Genomic DNA, 20534 nt, shown 5'->3' with positions numbered 1-20534 from the left:
CTTCAGACAGCACCATTCCAGGAAATGATGCCAAACCAATTCTCTCAGGCTAGCTTTTGAGGACTGTGGCAATTCAGAAATTTGTTCTTATGACTCCTTCCCTGTACTTTGTGTAGTTACATGGGGTGACAGCAGTGAGATCAATGATCATTTATAAAGGGCTGGGAAATCAGGGTCCTCTCAACACTTTCCTGTGCCCCAAGGAAGGTGGAAGGGTGAAATAATCAGACAGCAGTCCACAGAGAAGGAGATCCAGGAGAGGAAAAAGAAACAAGTTTTATTAAAGCCCCAAATGCTTGGCTAGAAAAACCAAAAAGGAAAGATGAGGAAGGACATTAAAAAAGAGGGAGGGAGAGAGAGAAAGACAGAGACAGAGAGAATACAGCAACCCTTTTCCATTTAGAAATTGTCAAGTTACACTGACAGAGATCACAGAATATCCAAAGCAGCCAGTCATTGCTACACCAACACGAGCCCCATGGAGGGAAGGGGGAGCACAGAGCCGCCCCAGGGCTAGGAGACCCCACTCAGGGCTCTTGGGGTGCGGCTCCTGTGGAAACAGCCTACTGGGGGAAAGAAAAGAAAAAGAAAATGCCCATGCGAGAGCCACGGCACAGCAGGGGAGAGAGAGGGGGAGGAGGCCCCCCCCCCAGACTTTTTAGATTTCTTTTTGTCAAGCACACACAGACGGACAACAGAGAGTTCGAGCAGTGAGGCGCATGCAGCAAGCAGGGCGAGAAGGGCAGAATGGGAACGTGCTGTGGGCAAGTTGGGCAGAAAACAAAACTTGGCGGGGGTGGGATGGGGGGGTCTTTATCTGGGGACCAGAAAAGGCATGAGATTGGTCCGCTCCCTTCCCCTGGAGAAGGCTTTGGGAAAGGGGCGAGAGGGGTGGGACACAAGTGTATGCACAAATGCACCAGGTGAAATTACAAGCATGTAGATGGACTCACAGGACCATGTACCCCGCTCCTTCCCCTTCATACACACAAAGTTGCAAGGAAGGGGAAGTAAGCATCCTCCATCCCCTCGGATTCTCCTTTCAGCCAGCAGAGGTGCTGGGGAGGAGAGCAAGGGTGTCTTTCTATTAACATATCTGTCCCCTCGCCCCTTGGCTTCACACAGGCCACAAAGGGACGTTACACTCAAGACAGTGACAGTGGGCAACACACTTGGCCTCCAAGGGAGAGGGACAGGAGGAGCGCAGGCTGGGGGAGGGGCAGGGAAGTGAGGGGCAATGATCCCCATAGGGCAGGAAGGGTGCAGTCTGTGGAGGGAGAGCGCTGAGCTCCAAAGAGTAAGAAGGAAAGGTCAAGGCTGGGGGAACAGCTTGGGGGGAGAGGGCAGATCCACTCTCCCAGGCTGAGGTGAAGGTAGGAGAGGGGTGTCTCTGTACAGCCAAACTGAACCAAACCAGAAGACAGACAAACCTGCCTCCCCGACCCTGGCCTCCCGGCCCCCTCCCCTGCCAAATAGCGGCCAGGGAGAGTTGCTTAGGTTTCTTTTTTTTTTCCTGTTTTTTAAATATTTATATATATTTATATTACGTATATTATATATATATAATATGTAAATATATTTTTAAAACAATATAAAATGTTAAGACACTTCACTTAAATGTAAAGAGTTGCCTGCAATTAAAAGTAATTGCATCATTTATGAGGTTCCCCTTTTTTCCTTTATGGTTTTTTTTTGGGGGGGGGTTCAGGAAGGTTCAGTTTTTGTGAGTTTTTTCCTTATCTATATTATTCTTCAAAAAGCCTCACACAGCTTCATACAAAAATGATCCCAATCTTGAAAACAAGAACAAAAAACCAACCCAAAAACCAAACTTCAAAGTACAGCCCCCTCAGACCCCCATTGTTTCTCTGTGCTTATACCCCCTGTTCCTGGCTGAGCTGATTGCACTACCTTGCCTGTGCTGGCACTCATGTACCAGTTGTGCTCAAGATGCTGGGGGAGAGAGTAGGAAGGGACCTTCTATTCTAGGTCCACTCCTCCAGTCATTCAGTCATCTATCCCCACTATCCTGGACCCTGGGATAATACTAGATTCCTTCTAGTCCAGGACCCCACTTAATAGTCTTCAGGACACCTCAGGATGGGCCCAAATACTCTACAGGGCCCTGGGCCAGTGCAGTTCCTAGACTGGTATGGCCTGAGCACTGGCTGGCTGGCCAGTTCCCTTTGTGGCCACCATGACCCACATTGGGGGGGAGTCCAGGGATTCTGAATCTGTGCCTGTTTCCACCACTAATTCCCTGAAAATTTCTATATTTCTTATGGGGGAGAGGAGAATCAGATAAACTTCCTTATCCTCTCCTCTTTCTCTTTCCTACCTTCCTTCATTGCCTAATCACCCAGATTTCCACACAAGCTGGCAACCCAACCCCCAGTACCTCATCAGATTCCCAAAGCCACCTATTTCCTGCTGCCTTCCCCCCTCCTTTTAAATAAATTAATGACATTTAAAGTGCTAAATTAATAAACTAAAAGTAAAGTCCCTTTTACTTTTACTTTTTAAAGTCCTCATCCCCAGGGCAGTGTCCTTTCAACACTGGACTGCCCCTGCCCCCAAACTCACAGAATCCAAAACAGTCTCCCTCACCCCAGCTCTGGACTCCATGGGTAGTTCCTTATTGCCAGTAAAGGGCAGACCTCATGTCTTCTCCCTCAAAGACACAGACATGGAGGCCTCCCTACAGCCCCTGAAGCTGGGGGTGGTCTATCTCCAATCCATTCATCTTGGCTTCCAATGCCTCTTCCAGGAGAAGAGAACCAGGCTAGCAGCAGTGACAGATTAACAGTCATTTCCAGAGGTCAAACAGTCAGGAGGTGTTTCAGGGTCTCTCCTGGTCCCCCCATCTCTGAGCCCCCTCATTAGAGTTGGGTCCAATGTCCAGTTCTTCTCCCACGAAGGTATCAGGGTGGGAGAGGGGGTACCCTTCACAGCTCCAAGTCCTCATGGCTTGGAAATTCCAGACATGGGTCGAAGTTCATTTGGAGCAGTATCAGGAAGCCAGAAGGGAGTCAGGAAAAAGGAAAGGGGAGGGGTGGGTGAAGGGAAGAGAGGATGGATAGGTGAGAAGAATGGAGACTGCAGGATGGTGAAAGAGGAGATTGGGATAGAAAATAGGGAAGGATGGTGGCCCAAGAGGAGACCATACCGGGACAGATAGGAGTAGTTGGTGTGATTGATTTTCATTTTTTTTTTGTTTTGGCTTTTAAAAAAGGTCATTAAAAGTGAATTATTTCAAAAAATCAAAAACACCACAGCTGGGGTGGGGGGGAGTAGGGCAACTAGAAGGTGGGCATAACTGTGGCAAATCTTGTTGAGATTCTGAAGAAGGGTGTGTTGGGGGTGGGGAAATGAAGGGAATATGGTAAGAGGTAAAGTAGGAGGAAGAAGAGGGGAGGAAATGGGAGGAAGAACATAGGGCTTTAGAAGGAGATGGAAGAATTCCTTGCCCCAAAGGAAGTCAATACGGGGATGGAGGTTCTGGAAGCAGAGGGTTTTTCTGAGACTGGGCTTGAGGTCTCATTTGACCCGCTCACCTCTTTAGATGGTCTATTGACCTAGAAAAAAAAAAAAGCAGGGGTCAGTGGGGCTGAGGGTCATGCTCTGTGCCTCTAGACAGAGAAAAACCCCTCTAGGAATTGAGGAGGAAACTGTGTTAAAAAGAAATGGGCCAGAAGGAAATCTGGAGAAGGAAATTCCTGGACTGGGGGTGGGGCTGTGCATACAGATGTTCATGAGAGAGTGTGTAGCACGGACAGAAAGTTTAGAGGAGCTAGTAGACCAGGAAGAGAGTGGAGCCTACTAAAGGAAGGTGAGAGAGGAGGAAGTAGGTGGGACAAGGGCAATCCATGCCCAGAATTCCCAGAGAATTAGGGGGGAAGAGCAGGAACAGGAGATGGAGAAGGGAAAAAGGTAGGGAAAGGAAGGAAGAAAAAGTGAAATGTTAGCTATGGTGCAAGCAAACATCCCCACTTGGGGCAACATGAGATAGTCCAAGTTAGGAGGCTGGGGGAAGAGAAGATCCCAAGACTCACCAAAATGGGTTGGGGAAAGGACCAAGTTAGGCTTCACTCAGACAGCCCACCTACCCAACCGTGCCCCCTCTCTTTGGCCCGAGGTCCAGGCTGAGTAAGACTCCAGAGACCATGGCTTTCAGTGACCCAAGAGAGAGGAAATTCTCCTATCTTCTCTAGGAAATCTCAAGGGACTGGACTTGAATCTGAGTTAATCAATAGGTGTTTACTGATTAATGCAACTCCCTTGCCCCTTCACAAAACCCTAAGATGTTAGTAACACTAAGACATCAGCAGAGTTCATCTACATGAACCTCCCATCAGATATAGGAGTATTGAGAATCCTCCAGAGGTTCCCAAGCTGTACACACACCTCAGGAAACTTGTCAAGGGAATGGGGGGGGAAATACTTACCAACTAAGTGTATTATCCTATTGGAAATTAAACTCTATTTTATTTCTTGTGTGAATATGCATGGCAAACTCTAGAAATTATTTCCTTTCAAACTGAGTAGGGGACAAGGGAAGGTTTACAGAAACCCAAATTGTCTGGGGACCAGAAAAAGTGAGGAACACTTTGCCCAGACAGAATCGTGATGGGTTGTGCCCTACCCACTACAGGTTACTCCAAAGCCGTGTTCAAAAGATTTCCTTATATTAAGCTGAAATTTGTCTTCCTAGAGCAGTCATTCCTTAGTTCTAATTCTGCCCTCTAGTATTCAAGGAAAACTAATTTCTCTTCCACCTGACAGCCTTTCAAATCCATGGAGGGTTAGCATGTTCTTCCTCTAATTCTTCTCTTCTGCAGGCTAAACATTGCCAGCACCTTCAACTATTTCCTGTGTGACACATTCAAGAGGCGATTCTTGTTCTAATAGGTGACTGACTAGATGACCCATGAGGTTCCTTCAGACTCTGAGAGTCTGTGAATGACCTCACCATCCTGGCTGCTCATCTCTCAAAGGGCTCCAGTGTATCAATGTCTCCCATACAAGCTAACACCTCAAACTGAATACAATACTCCAGGTGGAGTCTGACCAGTAGAGAGTAGGGGAAGACAACCATGTCCCTGGTTTTGGACACTATTCCTTCCAATGATTCAGCCTAAGATTGAGTTAACTTTTGGGGCAACCATATCCCATTGAACTTGTAGACAACAAAAACTCCAGGTCTTTTTCACATGAGCTGCTACTAAATTTCACATAAATTGCTACTACCTCCTCAACCTGTATTTGAACCATTAATGTTTTGAGCCCAAGTGTGGGGTTTTACATTTATCCTTGTTGAATTTCATTCTATTAGTATCATCCTACCAATCAAGACTGTTTAAATCAATTTGAATCTTGAGGTCATTTAATGCATTAGCTCCCTCTCCAAGATTGGTGCCAACTCCAAAGCCAGATAATCACTTATGTGATATCTGGTTCTAAGTTATTGATAAAAAGTGTTGCCCCTTGGCACACCATTAGAACCTTCTACCAGAATGACATAGGTCCACTAATCAAGCACAGTAAGTTATAGTGTTCAAATGTAGTAAATGTATTGTCATCCAGCCTACACATCTCCATCTTGTCCACAAAGATATCATAGGAGAGGATTAAATGTCCTGCTTAAATCGAAACATTGACTATTATGACTGTGGCCTTCCCCAATCTAACATTCCTTTCATAAAAGGGAATGGGTATATTTTGGCTATGGGACAAAAGATAAGGGTGCTGGCTTGAAAACCTGGAGGACCTAGGTTCAAACCCTGCTTTATACATACTAGCTGTGTGACTCTGGGCAAATCCCTTAATCTCTCAGTGCTCTGGAAAACTAAGGCTTTAACTTACAGAGAAGGTAGAAGGAGCTTCCTCACCTGGGAATTCTCTATACCTGTGAAATTATAGGTCCAGTTCCTCTCCCTCTCCTTGTTCTCAATCAATCCACATTACCTCCCAATGATCAAAGCATTCTGAGTCAGTGAGTGGTTCTCAATCTGGGGTCCATGGACCCCCACTGTGGGTCAGTAGATGGATTTCAGGGAGTCCATGAACTTATATAGGAAACAAATTACATCTTTAATTTCATTAACTTCTAAGTGAAATTTAGCATTCCTTCAATGATGAATTAAAAAAAAATAACCAACAACATTACCCAGAAAAAGGGTCCATAGCTTCACCAGATTTTCAAGGGTGCCAAGATACAACAGAGTTTAAGAACTCTTGTTCTAAGCCCTCACAAACCATATTCTCAGTAATTCATCCTGGATCAAGCTCATTGGTCTGTAGTTTCCAGAATTCTTTTCCCCTTTTTTGAAAGTCAGAAAAACTTGCCCATCTCAAGCCTTCTTGTTCTTCATGATTTCTCAGAGATTAATGACATGGTTCCATGATGGAATCTACAGGTTCCTTCAGTTCCCTGGTTTGTCATCATCAGGGCCTGGAGAACTGAACTCCTTTAAAGCAGCTCAGTGCTATCTCCTCTCATAACTTTGGATGTTAATTCCTAGAATCATCATCATTTAAGCCAACTCCCTTTTTTCCCTTACAAAAGAGAAAACAGGGCACCTAGGTGGCACAGTGGATAGGGCACCAATTCTGAAATCAGAAGGACCTAAGTTCAAATCCGGCCTCAGACACTTAGTAGCTGTGTGACCCTGGGCAAGTCATTTAACCCCAACTGCCTCCCAAAAAGAAGAAAACAATAAGGACAAAAGAGGTGAATTAACTTGCCCAAGGTCACATAGCTAATGGGTGGCAGTGACAGGAATAGAACCCAACTCTTCTCACTCCTCACGTGTTTTTGCTACACCATTATGCATCTATCTTTCTCTCATCCATATTCATCCAACCTTGTCCACTTTGAAGAGCTTTCTCCTTGATGGGGAAACAGACAGGGGAGCTATGCCTAGGCCATGGTCCCATTCTTTATCTAACTTAAAACACAGCTTCAAAGAGTTCTTTTCCTTCCCTTTATCTTTTTCTAAAATTTCTGCTCATCCTGAGCTTCTGCCTTCCTGTTCTTGTAGGTCTGGGCCACTCTTTAGTACATATCTTTGGTTATGCATCCCTCCTTCTAGGTTTTGTTCTCGTCCCTTGAAAATCTGAATTCATTAGTGAATCCCTAGGGCTCCCATAGCTATCTTTCAATTTGAAGGCTTTCACTTTTTCTTTGCATAAGTCATTTGTGATGACAGTATCAGAATTTTGTTTTTAAACAACCTCCAAGCCCTATACTTTTTAGAGGCTTGGGCTATCAGATCATACTTACTTTTAATTTTTTTCCTTTGAAATATGTCTTCCTAATATAATAGGTGCACCTGCATCACTATTTCATCTCTGTGTGAAGCCAAGGGACTCCAACGTTTCCACAGAGAGAAAGAGAATGTATAAGACGCTGGGAAGTAAAACTGCCAATGTTTTCTCTAGAGCAATTGATAAACCAACACATATTTATTAAGAACTTACTACCTGCCACAGGATGTGGTGAAGTGAATAGAGTGCTAGGTCTAGAGTTAGGATGACCTTGAATTCAAATCTGACTTCAGAAACTTAACTAGCTGTGTGACCTTGTAAGTCACTTAACCCTACTTGCCTCAGTTTCCTCATCTGTAAAATGAGCTGGAGAAGGAAACTGCAAACCATTCCAGTATCTTTGCCAACAATGTGCCACACCTTATGTTAATGAGCATATAAGAAAAGGCAAAAAATATGGATCTCTGACCTCAGGATCACATACTAATTGTGGGGGCTGTGGGGTGGGAGGTGGGGAGAGACAAAATATAACTAACTAGAAACATACAAAATATACACAGAGTAGATGGGGAAGCTCCAAGGAAAAGGCATTAGCAGCATGAGGGACCAGGAAAGGTCTCATACAGAAGAGAGCATATGACCATAGGGAAAATGGACTGCCTGAGACCATGCTGAGGAAAGAAGCTATCCCCACAGGAGGCATGAGATCTGCACAAGGGGCATGGCATTAGCCTCTCTCCTTCCTTTCATATCTCCCTTGAGAGCTGGACTTTTTGATGACTGTGGGAAGGGTGGATTTGTTGATCCCTGGGCAGCAGGTGCCCCAGGACTGAGATTGCTGGATTTCCCTGAAGTACCTCTAAGCAGTTTATACAGCCACTGTATCCAATGCTCCCAGGGCAGCCCAAGATACTACTGGTCTTTGACTGTGACTGCTGGAGCTTAAGGCTGAGGAGGAGACCCAGAATTCAGAGCAGAGACAGGGACCTGAGTGGGTAGAGGAGGGAAACAAGTCCTGAGGCTGGCAGCTATTGATGATTGAGGATCTTGCCAACTGGGAAGCAAGGAGGAAGAAGTCTCTTTTCTCCCATAGCTCTCCCTCTATTTTCATTTTTGATAAAGAGAAACTGAGGTCCTAGGCACACGCACCTTTCTTTATTCATTTTCCACAAGCTGTAGGCATGGGTAGTTCCACAATTTCCCGTCACCCCCATAGAACGGAGAGGGCAGACAGAAGTAGATTTCCACTTCTCTTCAGTCTCCTTTGCTGAATCATCAACCATGTCACACCCACAGTGAAGTGGACCCCAAGGCTTGGGGTCTTTTTCCTTTCCTCTTCTTTCTCTACACTGTCTCTCCTGGTGACCCCATCCATTCTCATGGGTCCCACCACCATTTCCATGCAGGTAACTCCTGGATCTGTATGTCGAGCTTTAGTTTTCCTCCTGAGCTCCAGTGACATCACTGGGAACTGCCTACTGGACATTTCCAACTGGATGTCCTGCAGGCATCTCAAACTCAACAAACTCTTTAAGACAGAGCTCAGAATCTTTCCTGCCAAACTCAACCCTCCACTGACATCACTTCAAGCTCTATATGATCCCGTGAGTATTTCGTGTACTCGTCCTCTCCTCACTCACACAGCCACCACCTTAGTTCAGGATCTCATCACCTCTCACCTAGATCACACAACAGCCTCCTGTTTGGACTCCTTGCCTCAAGCCTCTCCTCACACTTCAGTTCAAACTCGACACAGCCACCAAAGTACACAGGTCCGACTAAGTCACTTCCCCTCCCTCGCTCAAGAAACATCAATGACTCTTCGTTACCTATAAGACAGAATATTAACTGGGATTAACTCTTCACAAACATCCTACCTTGGTACCTTCCTACTTCTCTAGTCTTCTCCCTACAGTCTAATCACACTGACATTACTTGCTATTTCTCACATACAACATTCTTATCATTGTGGATAGAATGCTAGACCCGGGCTTGAATCCTATCTCAGACACTTAATAGCTATGTGACCCTGGGTAAATCAGCTAATCTCTCTGTGATTCAGTTTTCTCATCTGTAAAATGAAGAATCTAGACTTGACAGCATCTGAGGCCCCTTTCAGTTCTAAAGTTATGACCTTGTGATGTCCTGTATCCTATGCACTGGCTCTCCCCCAATACCTGGAAAGCTTTCTCTTTTCATCTCCACCTCTTCTTATTCCTGGTTTTCGTTTAAAATTCAATCCAATGTCTCCTTTAAGAAGTTTTTCCCCTACTAGTGCCTTGGATTACATTTTTAAGCCTATTTGGCCTATACTTCTTTTTTTTTTTTTTTAAAGCAATTGGGGTTAAGTAACTTGCTCAAGGTTACATGGCCAGTTATTTCTGGGTGTGGTGCTAAGTATCTGAGCCCAGATTCGATCCCCAGGTCATCCTGACATTGGGGCCAGTGCTCTTACTCACTGAGCCACCTGGCCGCCCCTAAGCAATTGGGGTTAAATAACTTGCTCAAGGTTACACGGCCAGATGTTTCTGGGTGGATGCTAAGTGTCTGAGCCTGGATTCGATCCCCAGGTCATCCCGACCCTGGGGCCAGTGCTCTTACTTGCTGTGCTACCTGGCTGCCCCTGGCCTACACTTCTTTATGGACATATCTTCCCCATTAAAATGTAGCTTCCTTGAAGGCAGACACTGATCTTTGTTTTCTATCTCCATTCCTTAGCACAGTACTCTTCATAGAGCAGGTACCTAATCCTTGTTGAATGACTGATTGGTTGGTGATGGCAGAAGGCAGATAGCTCTATGTAGGAGCTTTTCTCCTTCTGTTTTGAATATTTTCAATAATCTCTATGATAACAGCATGTGGAGTGTCTGAGTCCTGAAAATGACTAGAGAGAAGAGCCTAGGCATGGGGTGGTTAGATTAAATTCCAGATGCTTACAGCCATTGGTTCAGAGCAGTTTGAGAAGGGATAGCCTTGAACACCCCCCACTGGCCAGTAGAGATACTGAAGGTTTTTAGGAATGTTATCTTAAGCAAGCTCTGGAAAGATTCTTGAAATCACTGAGCTAAGTGGTCCAAACCAAGCATCAGCAGTTGAGTAATTCAGACCCTGCACTCCTTGATGGGATAATTACAGTTGTTTTTTCTTGGTAGGAAAAGCTGGGCCTGAAGTCAGGAAGACTCATCTTCCTGAATTCAAATCTAGCTCATCTGTAAAATGAGCTAGAGAAGGAAATAGCAAACCATTCCAACATCTTTGCCAATAAAACCTCAAATAAGGTCACAAAGAGTCAAACACTACTGAAAATGACTGAAGAGCAAAAATAAACCTATGAAATTTCATCTTATTAGAGTTGGCCCAATGGACTAGCTTGCCAGGATCTTTGCAATGACTCTGTCATCTAATGTTAGCTAGCCCTCACAAGTTGGTGTCATTTAAAATTTTAGTAGATTATTTATGTCTTTATCCAAGTCAACAGATAAGTGATAAATAGTATCAGATCCCTAGGGCACTCTACTGGAAACCTTCCAGGGTGATATTGGACCAATAATTATTCTTCTTTGAGTTAAATTATTCAACTAGTTCTTAATGCACCTCACCGTACTATGGCTTAGTCAACATCTGTTCATCCTTCCCATGAGAACAGCATGAGGGATTGTGTCAAAATATTTTGCTAAAAGCTAGGTAAGCCAAATCTAGGCAAAGATTTCCCCAGTCTCCCAGTCTAGTAATCCTATCAAGAAAAAGTCTGGCATGATTTGTTCTTGATTAAGTCATACTGGGTCTATGAGATCACTATAGGGGTTCAGGGACTGTACCTATGATTTCATTAATATAGAGAAGAAATAATTTCCTGATGAAAAAATTCCCTCTACCAATGCAGGTCAGCACCTTTCCCATAAATTTTTTAAAAGAGAATTTGAGGCAATCAGCATCTACTATTTTGGAAAAACAACAATAAGCAAAACAAAGAGATTTATGCAAAAATTTTATATGGGGTAAACTACCACTTGTTTCTTGAATTCAAAGAAGATAAAGAATTTATGACCTGCTAAAATGAGAAAAGAAATGTAATAAAGAGAAAGTTAAAAGTGTCTGGCTCCAAGGCCAGCTCTCTATTAACTATATTATACTTTCTAGATTTATTTATTATACCTTTAAGAATATGTCCCAGAATTCTGCCATGGATCTAAATTAAGCTCACTCTCCTATAGGCTGCAGACTCCATTTTCTTCCTTATTGAAGAAGGAGGAGGAAAAAGAGAAGAAAGAGGAGGAGGAGGAAGAGGAGGAGGAAGAGGAAGAAGGAGAAGAAGAAGAAGAAGAAGAAGAAGGAGGAGGAGGAGGAGGAGGAGGAGGAAGAGAAGGAGGAGGAGAAGGAGGAGAAGGAGAAGGAGAAGAAGAAGGAGCCACCTAACTACCCCTATGTCTCTTTTTCAATTAAATAAATAAATTAAAAACAAACAAAACCAAACTTAACATTACTCCACACCAGTCTCATTCTGACTTTCCGCTTTCATTCAACAGGATCCCTGTTTTCCAAATCTTTTTTTTTTTAATTCTCTCCCTCTCTCTCCCAAACGTTTCTAAGGCTTATTTCTTCTTTTAAAACATCTTTCCGACTCATTCTCTTCTCCTCCACCCCCATTTCCACAAATCTAATTTAGCTCCTTTATAATGGCCCTTGGCCATCCCCTCTCTGTTCTTGATCATCCCTCTTCAATGTTTTCCTCTTGGCCTTACGCCCTCTGCCTTCAAACATGCTCAGATCTCAGATCTCCCTCAACTTGGAAAAAAAAATCACACCTCTATTTGATGCTTTGATATCTCCAGCTCCTATCCTCTCGCTTTTCTTTTTTGCCTAATTTCTAGAATACACGATCCACCCTCACAGCCTCTACTTGCTCAAAACTCACCCTTTCCTTTATTTCCTTTTGATCTTCACCATGCTATTCAGTCTACTCTTAAGGCCACTGACTTCCCAACTACTGAACCCAATAGCCTTTCCTCTGTCTTCATTCCGCATAATTTCTCAGCACCATCTGGCACTGCTGACCACCTCCTTACTTCAGGTAATTTTCTCTTTCCTTAACAGTATCTACTAGTTCTGCTACATCTCTGACCTCTTTTGCTATTTCTCATCATGATTAATAATGATAACAAGGAGCAGTATTTTTAAATTTGCAAAGCTCTGTACAAATGTCATTTCACATGAATTTGACAACAAACGTGTGAGATAGGTACTATTATTTTCCCCATTTTACAGATGAAGAAACTGAGCCTGAGAAAGGTTACGTGACTTATGTTGGGTCACATAGTCAGCAAGTGTCTGAGAGAAGGATTTGAACTCAGGTCTTCCTGACTCAAAATCCAGTGTTCTATTCACTAAGCCACCTAACTGTCCTACTATCAACAACCATTTGCTGAGTGTCTATTATGTTTGGGTACGTTGGTGATATAAAATCACTTCCACCAAAGGCCTTATGATCTAATTAGAGAAACAGGATACATAGGCAAAAAAGGACAAATATAGATTTCAGTTAATCTATGTCAAGGACGCTAAGAATGGGATTAACACTTGCTTACAAAATTCTGAGGAGAAAGAATTCAAAGAGAACTCTGGTGGGGCTTCAAAGAAGCCTTCTTCCTCTTCTCTTCCTCCTCCTTTTTCTTCTTCTTTGGAAGTAATTCAGGCTGTGACTTGCCCAGGGTCACATAGCTAGCTAGTAAATGTCTGAGGCTGGATTTGAACTCAGGTCGTCCTGACTCCATGACCACTTTGCCACCTAACTGGCCCCAGAGAAGCCTTCTGAGAAGAGGTGGGACTTCCACTGGATTTTTTTTTTTTTGCTCTTTGGAGGGGGGAAGGCAGGGCAGTTAGGGTTAAGTGACTTGCCCAAGGTCACATGGCTAGTAAGTGTTAAGTGTCTGAGGACGAATTCGAACTCAGGTCCTCCTGACTCCAGGGCTGGTGCTCTATTCACTGCACCACCTAGCTACTCCCAACTTCCACTGGATTTTGAAAGAAGTGTAGATTTAGGAGAAGGAAGAAAGCATTCTAGGAAGGGAGAATGAATGAATGAAAAAGCATTTATTAAGCACTTCCTACATGCAAAGCCCTGTGTTAAATACCAGGGATAGAGATAGAGAAAAGGAGGTGATCCTTGGCATAGAAACATGAAGGTGGGAAAGTGTGAGGCACGTTCAGAAAACAGTGACTGGGCTGAAACAAAGGTCTAGCAGGTAAGGAGGAAACAATGAGTCTGTAAAAGGTTTAGATGGAGCCAGATTGTAGGGGATCTTAATTAATATTTGGATTTTAGGATACATGATCCTAAATGGTCCTTCAGTGATCAGGCAATGGGAAGACACTGAAGGTTTCACAATGGAAAGGTTTCATAACTGTGAACTAGGAAGATTAATCCAGCAGTGGAGTTCAGGATGGATTAGAGAAAGGTAGGGAATAGAGAAAGGAAGACCAGTGCCAGTGAGAAGGTTACCATTGTATGTAGTCTAGGCAGCAGGTAACCAAAACCTGAACCAGGGCATTAGGAGAAGAGAGGAGAGGATGGCTGAGAGACACTAAAAAGGGTGAATCACCAAGATTTTACAACTGATCACAACAAAGAACTTAATGACTGGAAGCATTTTGATAGAGGCAGGGCATGGTATGTAAAGGATGACTCTGGGGTTTTGAGCCCAAGTGACATTTCCTCATCCACATCTGTCCCTTCACTTACTCTGTGCCTCCTCTTAGGAAAACTCTCCCCTAACCCCTCCACATATTTGAAGTCCATCTGTCTTCTGCAAAGACCAGTTTGGGTCCCTGCCTCTTATGTGAAAATTCTCTCTGGTCTCCTCTGGATGCAGAGGGATAATAGCTTCAATTTTATCTAGACTTTTTTTGCTTTTTTTGGAGGGCAATTGGGGTTAAGTGACTTGCCAAAGGTCACATGGCTAGTAAGTATTAAGTGTCTGAGGCTGGAGTCTCAGGTCCTACGCCTAGCCAGCCCTAGACTTTTCTAACATATAAAATGCTTCCCTCTACTATCCACCTCTACAGAAATAACTGATAAATAGTATGCTTGGCATGGTTTTGCATATATAAATATTTATGTAATAATAGATAATATAAAATATAATACAAAATATAAAATAATATAAAATAAAACTACATCTATAAATATGCATATACACACATATATGTTTGCATCAAATGGTGGCCTTCTCTGGTGCAGGAAGGGGAGAGAGGGAGGGAGAGAGGGAGGGAGACAGTTTGAAACTTAAAATGTAACTTAAAAAATAAAATAAATTAGAGGAAAATTGGGAAAGAATTTTTACAACCAGTGTCTGTGATAAAGATCTCATTTCTAAAATATATAGACAACTGAGTCAAATATATAAGAATACAAGTTATTCCCCAATTGATAAATGGTCAAAGGATACGAACAGGAAGAAATTAAAGATATTTATAATGATATTAAAAAATTCTCTAAATCACTACTGATTAGAGAAATCCAAATCAAAACAACTCTGAGGTACCACATCTCACCAGTCAGATTGGCTAACAAAACAAAACAGGAAAATGATAAATGCTGGAGAAGATATGGAAAAACTGGAACACTAATACATTGTGGGTGGAGTTGTGAAGTGATCCAACCATTCTGGAGAGCAATTTGGAACTATGCCCAAAGGGCTATAAAAATGTGCATACCCTTTGACCAAGCAATACCACTTCTAGGGCTGTATCCCAAAGAAATCATAAAAGTGGGAAAAGGACCAGTATGTACAAAAATATTAATAGCAGCTCTTTTGTGGTGGCAAAGAATTGGAAATCAAAGGGATGCCCATCAATTGGGGAATGGCTAAACAAGTTATGGCATATGAATGTAATGGAATACTGTTGTGCTATAAGAAATGAGGAGCAGAAGAACTTAACTAATAACCTGGAGAGGCTTCTACAAACTGATGCTGAGAGAGGAGAGCAGAACCAGGAGAACTCTGTGCACAATCACAGACACATGGTATCTGTGATGACTAACTTTGACAGAGTGGGCTCCTCTCGGCAATACAAGGTTAGAAGACAACTCCAAAAGACTCATGATGGAAAGAGATATCTGCATCCAGAGAAAGAACTATGGAGTTTGAATGCAGATTGAAGCAAACTGCTTACTCTCTCTCTTTTTCATTTTGTTTTTTTCCTTCTTTCTCGTTCATTCCATTGGTTATAATCCTTCTTTATGACTTGACTAATGTTTAACGTGTAGGTATTTGTAGAATCTATATTGGGCTGCATGCCACCATGGGGGGAGGCGGAGGAGAGGAAGGGGGAGAAAACTTGGAACTCAAAAACTTGTGGAACTGAATGTTGTAAACTAAAAGTAAATTAATTAATTAATTAAAAAAAACTTCCCCCCCAACAGCCCTGTGAGACAAATAGTATAAGTATTGTTATTTCCATTTTATAGATGAGGAAACAGGTTCAGGAAGACAGAGTCCTATAGCAAGTGACACGGTTAGTGCTCAAATCCAGGTGCTCCATAGTTCACATCTGGTGAAGAAGCATGAGGGCTCCATGAAATACCCACCACCCCTTGGGGCACATCATATACACAACTTAGGCTGGTTAGTATTTTTGGCATAAATAGCATCTGCCTTGTCTTGTCTAGATTCTGAGCCCCTGGGCAGGGACAGGGTCTTATGCTCCTCCATATTCCCTTTGCCTCCTAGCACAGGGGCCCTGTATGCAGTGGAGATTAATAAGTCGGAACTAATTGACTTTTCCCCCTTAATTTCATGCTAATCAAATTCACTTGCTACTTTCTCACTACTCTTTTAAAAAGACCATGCCCCATTTCAGACTAGAAAATTTAAAGCTCACATCAAACATAATAAGATTTTTAAACAGAGGCAGAATGGGTAGGGCTGGAAAGCAGCTCCTGGAGGCAGGAAGTTCTCAGTTTGAATCCCACCTCCAATGCTTACTATCTACCCTCCTCCCTCCCTGACCACCTTTCACTGCTATGAGTCTCAAGTCTCTCCATTTGTAAAATGGGGATAATAATAGCACCTATCTCACAGAGCTAATGTAAGGATCAAAGAAGATAATGGCATTGTAGAGCATTTTGCAAAAAAGTTTAAAGCACTATGTCTATTAGCTATAATTAGGTCATTTATCCACCTCTAGGAAGGTGATTCTCTTGTTCTTATGGAAGGCTCCTGGGGGTGAGGAGCATGCGGTTCGAGACTGGCAGGAAGGGTGTCATAAAGAGCAGGGGGGAGGAGTGGAGGAAAGGGGATTGGAGCTAGCAGAGGGTCAGTGATGAGAGATGATGGGGGAGCAGGAAGGGAAAAAGGTGAAAGGAAGATGGAGGGCTAGGGGGGCAAGGTCGGTTACTACCCCAGCTTACATCTGGGCTCCAGGAAGGACCTGTGATGAGGGCACAGGAGAGGATAAATGCCCTTTGGTTGGAGCTCAGAGGACTGCAAGGAGTCAGGAGGGGAGCCTCTTTCAGGACTGGCAGGGTAGGCACCAAGGGGCTGCTGGGTCCCCTCTCCCTGAAGTGGGCAGGTCCCCGCCTTCATACCTGCTGCTGTCCCTGGATCCTCATGTACTCTGACCGCTGTTTGCCATGCTTGCCTTTGTCTGGGCTGCTTGCCTGCCCTGGCTTCAGCCTGGATGCCCCTGGCGTCACCATCTTCATAGGTGGGATGGAGACCCCGCCGCTCTGTGGGGGGGACAGAAACCAGAGTAAAAGTTGGAGAGAGTGCTAGAAAGAAGGGGATTTGGGCTGGGCTGGGCTAGCCCCTCTCCTTCCTCTCTCTGGAGCTATTCCGGCCAGTGCCTCTCTGGGTCCAGGGGCCCCTCTCTGGGGACTTTCTAGATCCACTGACCCCTTTTTTGTCTCACTGGGCCTGGAGCCTATCTGTAGGCTCTCTCACTAAAAAGGTCAGTTCTTCACTCCTTTAGTCAGAACTAAGCAGACAAAATGGGCATTGATCTCAGCTGGTGTCAGCCTCCTCAATCTTCTCGAATAGGGGTTTGTAACCTTTTCTTTGGATGTCATAGACTCCTCTAGCAGTCTGGTGAAGCCTAGGGACCCTTTCTCAGAACAATGTTTTTAACTGAAGGAAATATAAAATTTTAGTTAGAGGTCAGTGAAAATAAAGATGAAATTTCCCCCTCCATTCTTCAAGTTCATGACTCTGTGAACCCCAACTTAAGAACCCTTGCTCAAGAGGGTGTGGGACAGTGAGGCACAGTAGGCAGTGGATAGAACACAGGGCCTGGAGTCAGGAAGACTCACCTTCCTGAATTCAAACCCAGCCTCAGACACTTACTAGCTGTGTGACCCTGGGCAAGTCACTTAACCCTGTTTGCCTCAGTTTCCTCATCTGTAAAATGAGCTAGAGAAGGAAATGACAAACCACTCTAATATCTTTGCCAAGAAAACCCCAAAGTGAGTCACAAAAAGTTGGACACGACTGAAAAATGACAGAACAAACAAACTTGAGAGAGTTCTCTTCTGGGGTTCTCCTGCCTCCCTATCATGGGAGATGCCAACAGCCCTAGGGAGAAGGCCTTCTCAGGTCACTTCAAAGACAATGTCACTGGCAATGCTGACCAGAGCAGAGTAGGACGGAAACGGCACTGTGTCTGCAACAGGAGAGGTCTGGGCGACAATGACCTCTCTGATCTTATGATGTCCATACCCAGGCAAGGAGCCCAATACTACAGCTGCCAAAGATTTTAGAAACCATCTATTAGTATAATACTCCCATTCTGCAGAGAGAGGAAACTGAGGCCCAGAGAGGGGTAAGAACCCCGGTCTCCTCATGTTACTAACTCACTGTCCTCCATACTATACTGCTACATGCTCAGGGGCCGGGTTCTCCTCTCTTTTTCAGTTAATGGGCCTTGATCTTTCCACCTTCCTTCCAACCACAGGTTGGGGCTCTGAGAATGGTGGATGGCAGCAGGCCTACTCACACACCAGGCCCTGGTCCTACCCAAAGAGGAGAAATAACAAGAGGCCAGAAGGGAGAGACACAGGCAGAGATAATTCAAGAGATAGAGAAAGAGTCAGAAACGTAAGTGGTGGGAATGGGGGTGGGGAGGTGGGGGAGAGTATCTTTATTTGTTGGCTTGTGGATACAAAGCAGGGAGTGGAGGAATGGGGTAGGGCTGGGGGGGTGGTCACAAGTAGGAGCTGGACACCTCTTGAACCCTGCATCTTCTTCACACTCTCATCTCAACCCAGTGTAGTAGCCAGGAAAAGAGCTGGGCAAGAGCTCAGGCAAGCCGGCTTCCCGGCCTCACCTGGACACTGTCCACCCTGGGCATCCAGTCTCTGACTCACTATAGTCACAGGGCAAGCAGAATAAGGCCCAAGGCAGGTGGGGGTGGGTTCAGATCTCCTCCATCCTCCCACTTCCCACAACTCAGAAGGAGAGAAGGGAGAAATGTGTGGAAGCAGGAAAGGACACAGGATAGAGCAAACACCTGGGAACTGGGGGGCTGGGACGGGATCCCAGAGAGGGTGCCAATGGGGGATGCTGAAGAGGCCTTGACCATTGCATTCAGTGTGGCCTCCAGCTCCTGGAGGGTCTCTTCCAAACTGTCAAGTCGCTGGAAAGGGAGCCAAGGGCTGGTGTCCCTCTCTGCTGAGTCCTGACCAAGGGGACCTTTCCCACTCTGGGTCTGAGGTACAGTCCTCTCTGCACACTCTCCAATGGGTATGTGCGTATTGTGCCCAGAGTGTATGATGGTTTCTTCTGGGCTCACAACAGCAAGGGCAGCACCTACGAAGATGCCTGGACACTGACTTCCATCTGGCCCCTCTCCCCTGTGGCAGGGCATCCTGGCTCCTTTTTCTGCCACCACCTGTCGGATGGTCCCTTCTGTTGGTGCTTGGCCCTTGGTGCCTACTGTTTTCAATGATTCCTCCCCCTGCCTTGACGTTTTGGTACTCCTAGGGGGGCAAGCATCAGCTTCTGCCTGAGGTCTCATCACCACCAATTCGGCCCCTGTCTTGTTCTGGCCAAGTGGTGGTGCTTGGCATTGGTTAGTGACCGTGCTTCTGCCAGCACTCACTAGTGCCTGGGGCAGTGGGATGGGCATTATCCTTGTGTGTGTCTCTTCAGGCATAACCTCTGGAGGTGATGGTGGATTGGAAGCACATTTGGTTAGGATGATCTGAGGGATACAGAAGCTTCTTGGGAGTGGGGCAGTCTGGAGGGAGAAGAGAGATGAGGAAGAGTGAATGAAGGATCTCCCCACAGCGGTCCTCTGAGCCATCCTGCCCATCCCACCTCTCTCAGTTCTTTCTGGGGGTTTCCCAAAGCCAGCTAAGGGCAGGCTCAGCCTATGCCTGGCTCTACTTCTGCCCAAACCTAGGGAGTCCATAATCCCAAGACTAGTACTAGCCTCTACCTGGGGTGGTCAGTGAGGAAAGAAACTCCCTGCCACTTGGAGATGGCACCAGAAAGGTGTGAAGAGAGGGACCAGAAACCCTTTCCCCCAAACCCTACCCCCTGCCTGAGGTGTGTACTTACCTGCTGTGGGAGGGGTGAAGCCTCTAGGGAGGCTTTGGGTGAGGATACTCAAGCTGGTACCACACCCAAGTGGTTCCACCTTCTGATGGTGCAATGCAGGACACAGAGTAGTTAGCTGGGCCCGTCTGGTCTGATGCTCTGCCTCCGAATATATCTCTGCATGCGCGCACGCGCGCGCGTGTGTGTGTGTGTGTGTGTGTGTGTGTGTGTGTGCGCGCGCGCGTGTGTGCACGCACAGCAGACTGTGTATGTAAGATTACCTCTGGTGCTGAGGGCAAGGGAGAAGCTGTGAGACCAACCTCTCAAACCCAGAAGGGGCAGGAAGCCATGGCCAGCGAGACAGACCAAGGAGTTAGTCTCATATAAGGTGAGCTCATTGCTCAGCCTCTTCTCAGGAAATAGCCCAGGTTTGGGGGTAACATCTCCCCTGCTACCAGGGCCTATGGTCTCTCGCAGACTGGACATCCTGAGAATGACTCTCTGCCAATGGGTAACTGAGTCTTCCTGTGCTCCCCTCTCCTCCCCAAGGCACCTGTGCCTTGGGGAGAAATTACAAGACGGCATCGGAGCTTCCAGCCAGAATGGAAATCAGACTATGGCCTAGAGTGAAATAAGGCCAGGGAGCTATGCCTCCTCCCCCTCATCCTGGAGTAGACCTTCCCCAAGTTCCCCAGGCCCTGTCGCCCTCTTCTACCAATGGCATCCTCCCATGGC

At 45.2% G+C, this 20534-nt stretch overlaps 2 protein-coding genes across 3 annotated transcripts in view; both read right to left on the bottom strand.

Moving 5' to 3' along the window:
• Window positions 1-251: 251 nt before the first annotated feature.
• Window positions 252-20534, bottom strand: part of SRCIN1 (SRC kinase signaling inhibitor 1) — a 51160-nt gene continuing 30877 nt past the window's right edge. For both annotated transcript variants that reach the window (XM_069064282.1, XM_069064283.1), the window contains 2 exons: window positions 16853-16993; window positions 252-3575 (listed from right to left, as the gene is read on the bottom strand). In XM_069064282.1, the coding sequence (XP_068920383.1) occupies window positions 3441-3575; window positions 16853-16993 (276 nt within the window). In that variant the 3' untranslated portion in view covers window positions 252-3440. The remainder of the gene's footprint in view (window positions 3576-16852; window positions 16994-20534) is intronic.
• Window positions 18489-20528, bottom strand: LOC138143105 (uncharacterized). The gene has a single exon (XM_069064285.1). The coding sequence runs from the start codon at window positions 19669-19671 to the stop codon at window positions 18631-18633; it is 1041 nt and encodes a 346-aa protein (XP_068920386.1). The 5' UTR covers window positions 19672-20528; the 3' UTR covers window positions 18489-18630.

The sequence above is a fragment of the Petaurus breviceps genome, unplaced genomic scaffold (assembly GCF_028583685.1).
Source record: "Petaurus breviceps papuanus isolate PSGF00001 unplaced genomic scaffold, PetGlider_PUasm1.0 90630, whole genome shotgun sequence".
NCBI lineage: Eukaryota > Metazoa > Chordata > Mammalia > Diprotodontia > Petauridae > Petaurus > Petaurus breviceps.
Note: the sequence above shows the minus strand (reverse complement) of the source record. Positions and strands in the feature narration are given on the sequence as shown.

Excerpts from the sequence above, each read along its gene's own strand:
- LOC138143105 (XM_069064285.1), bottom strand. The coding sequence starts at position 19,671 with ATGGACTCCCTAGGTTTGGGCAGAAGTAGAGCCAGGCATAGGCTGAGC.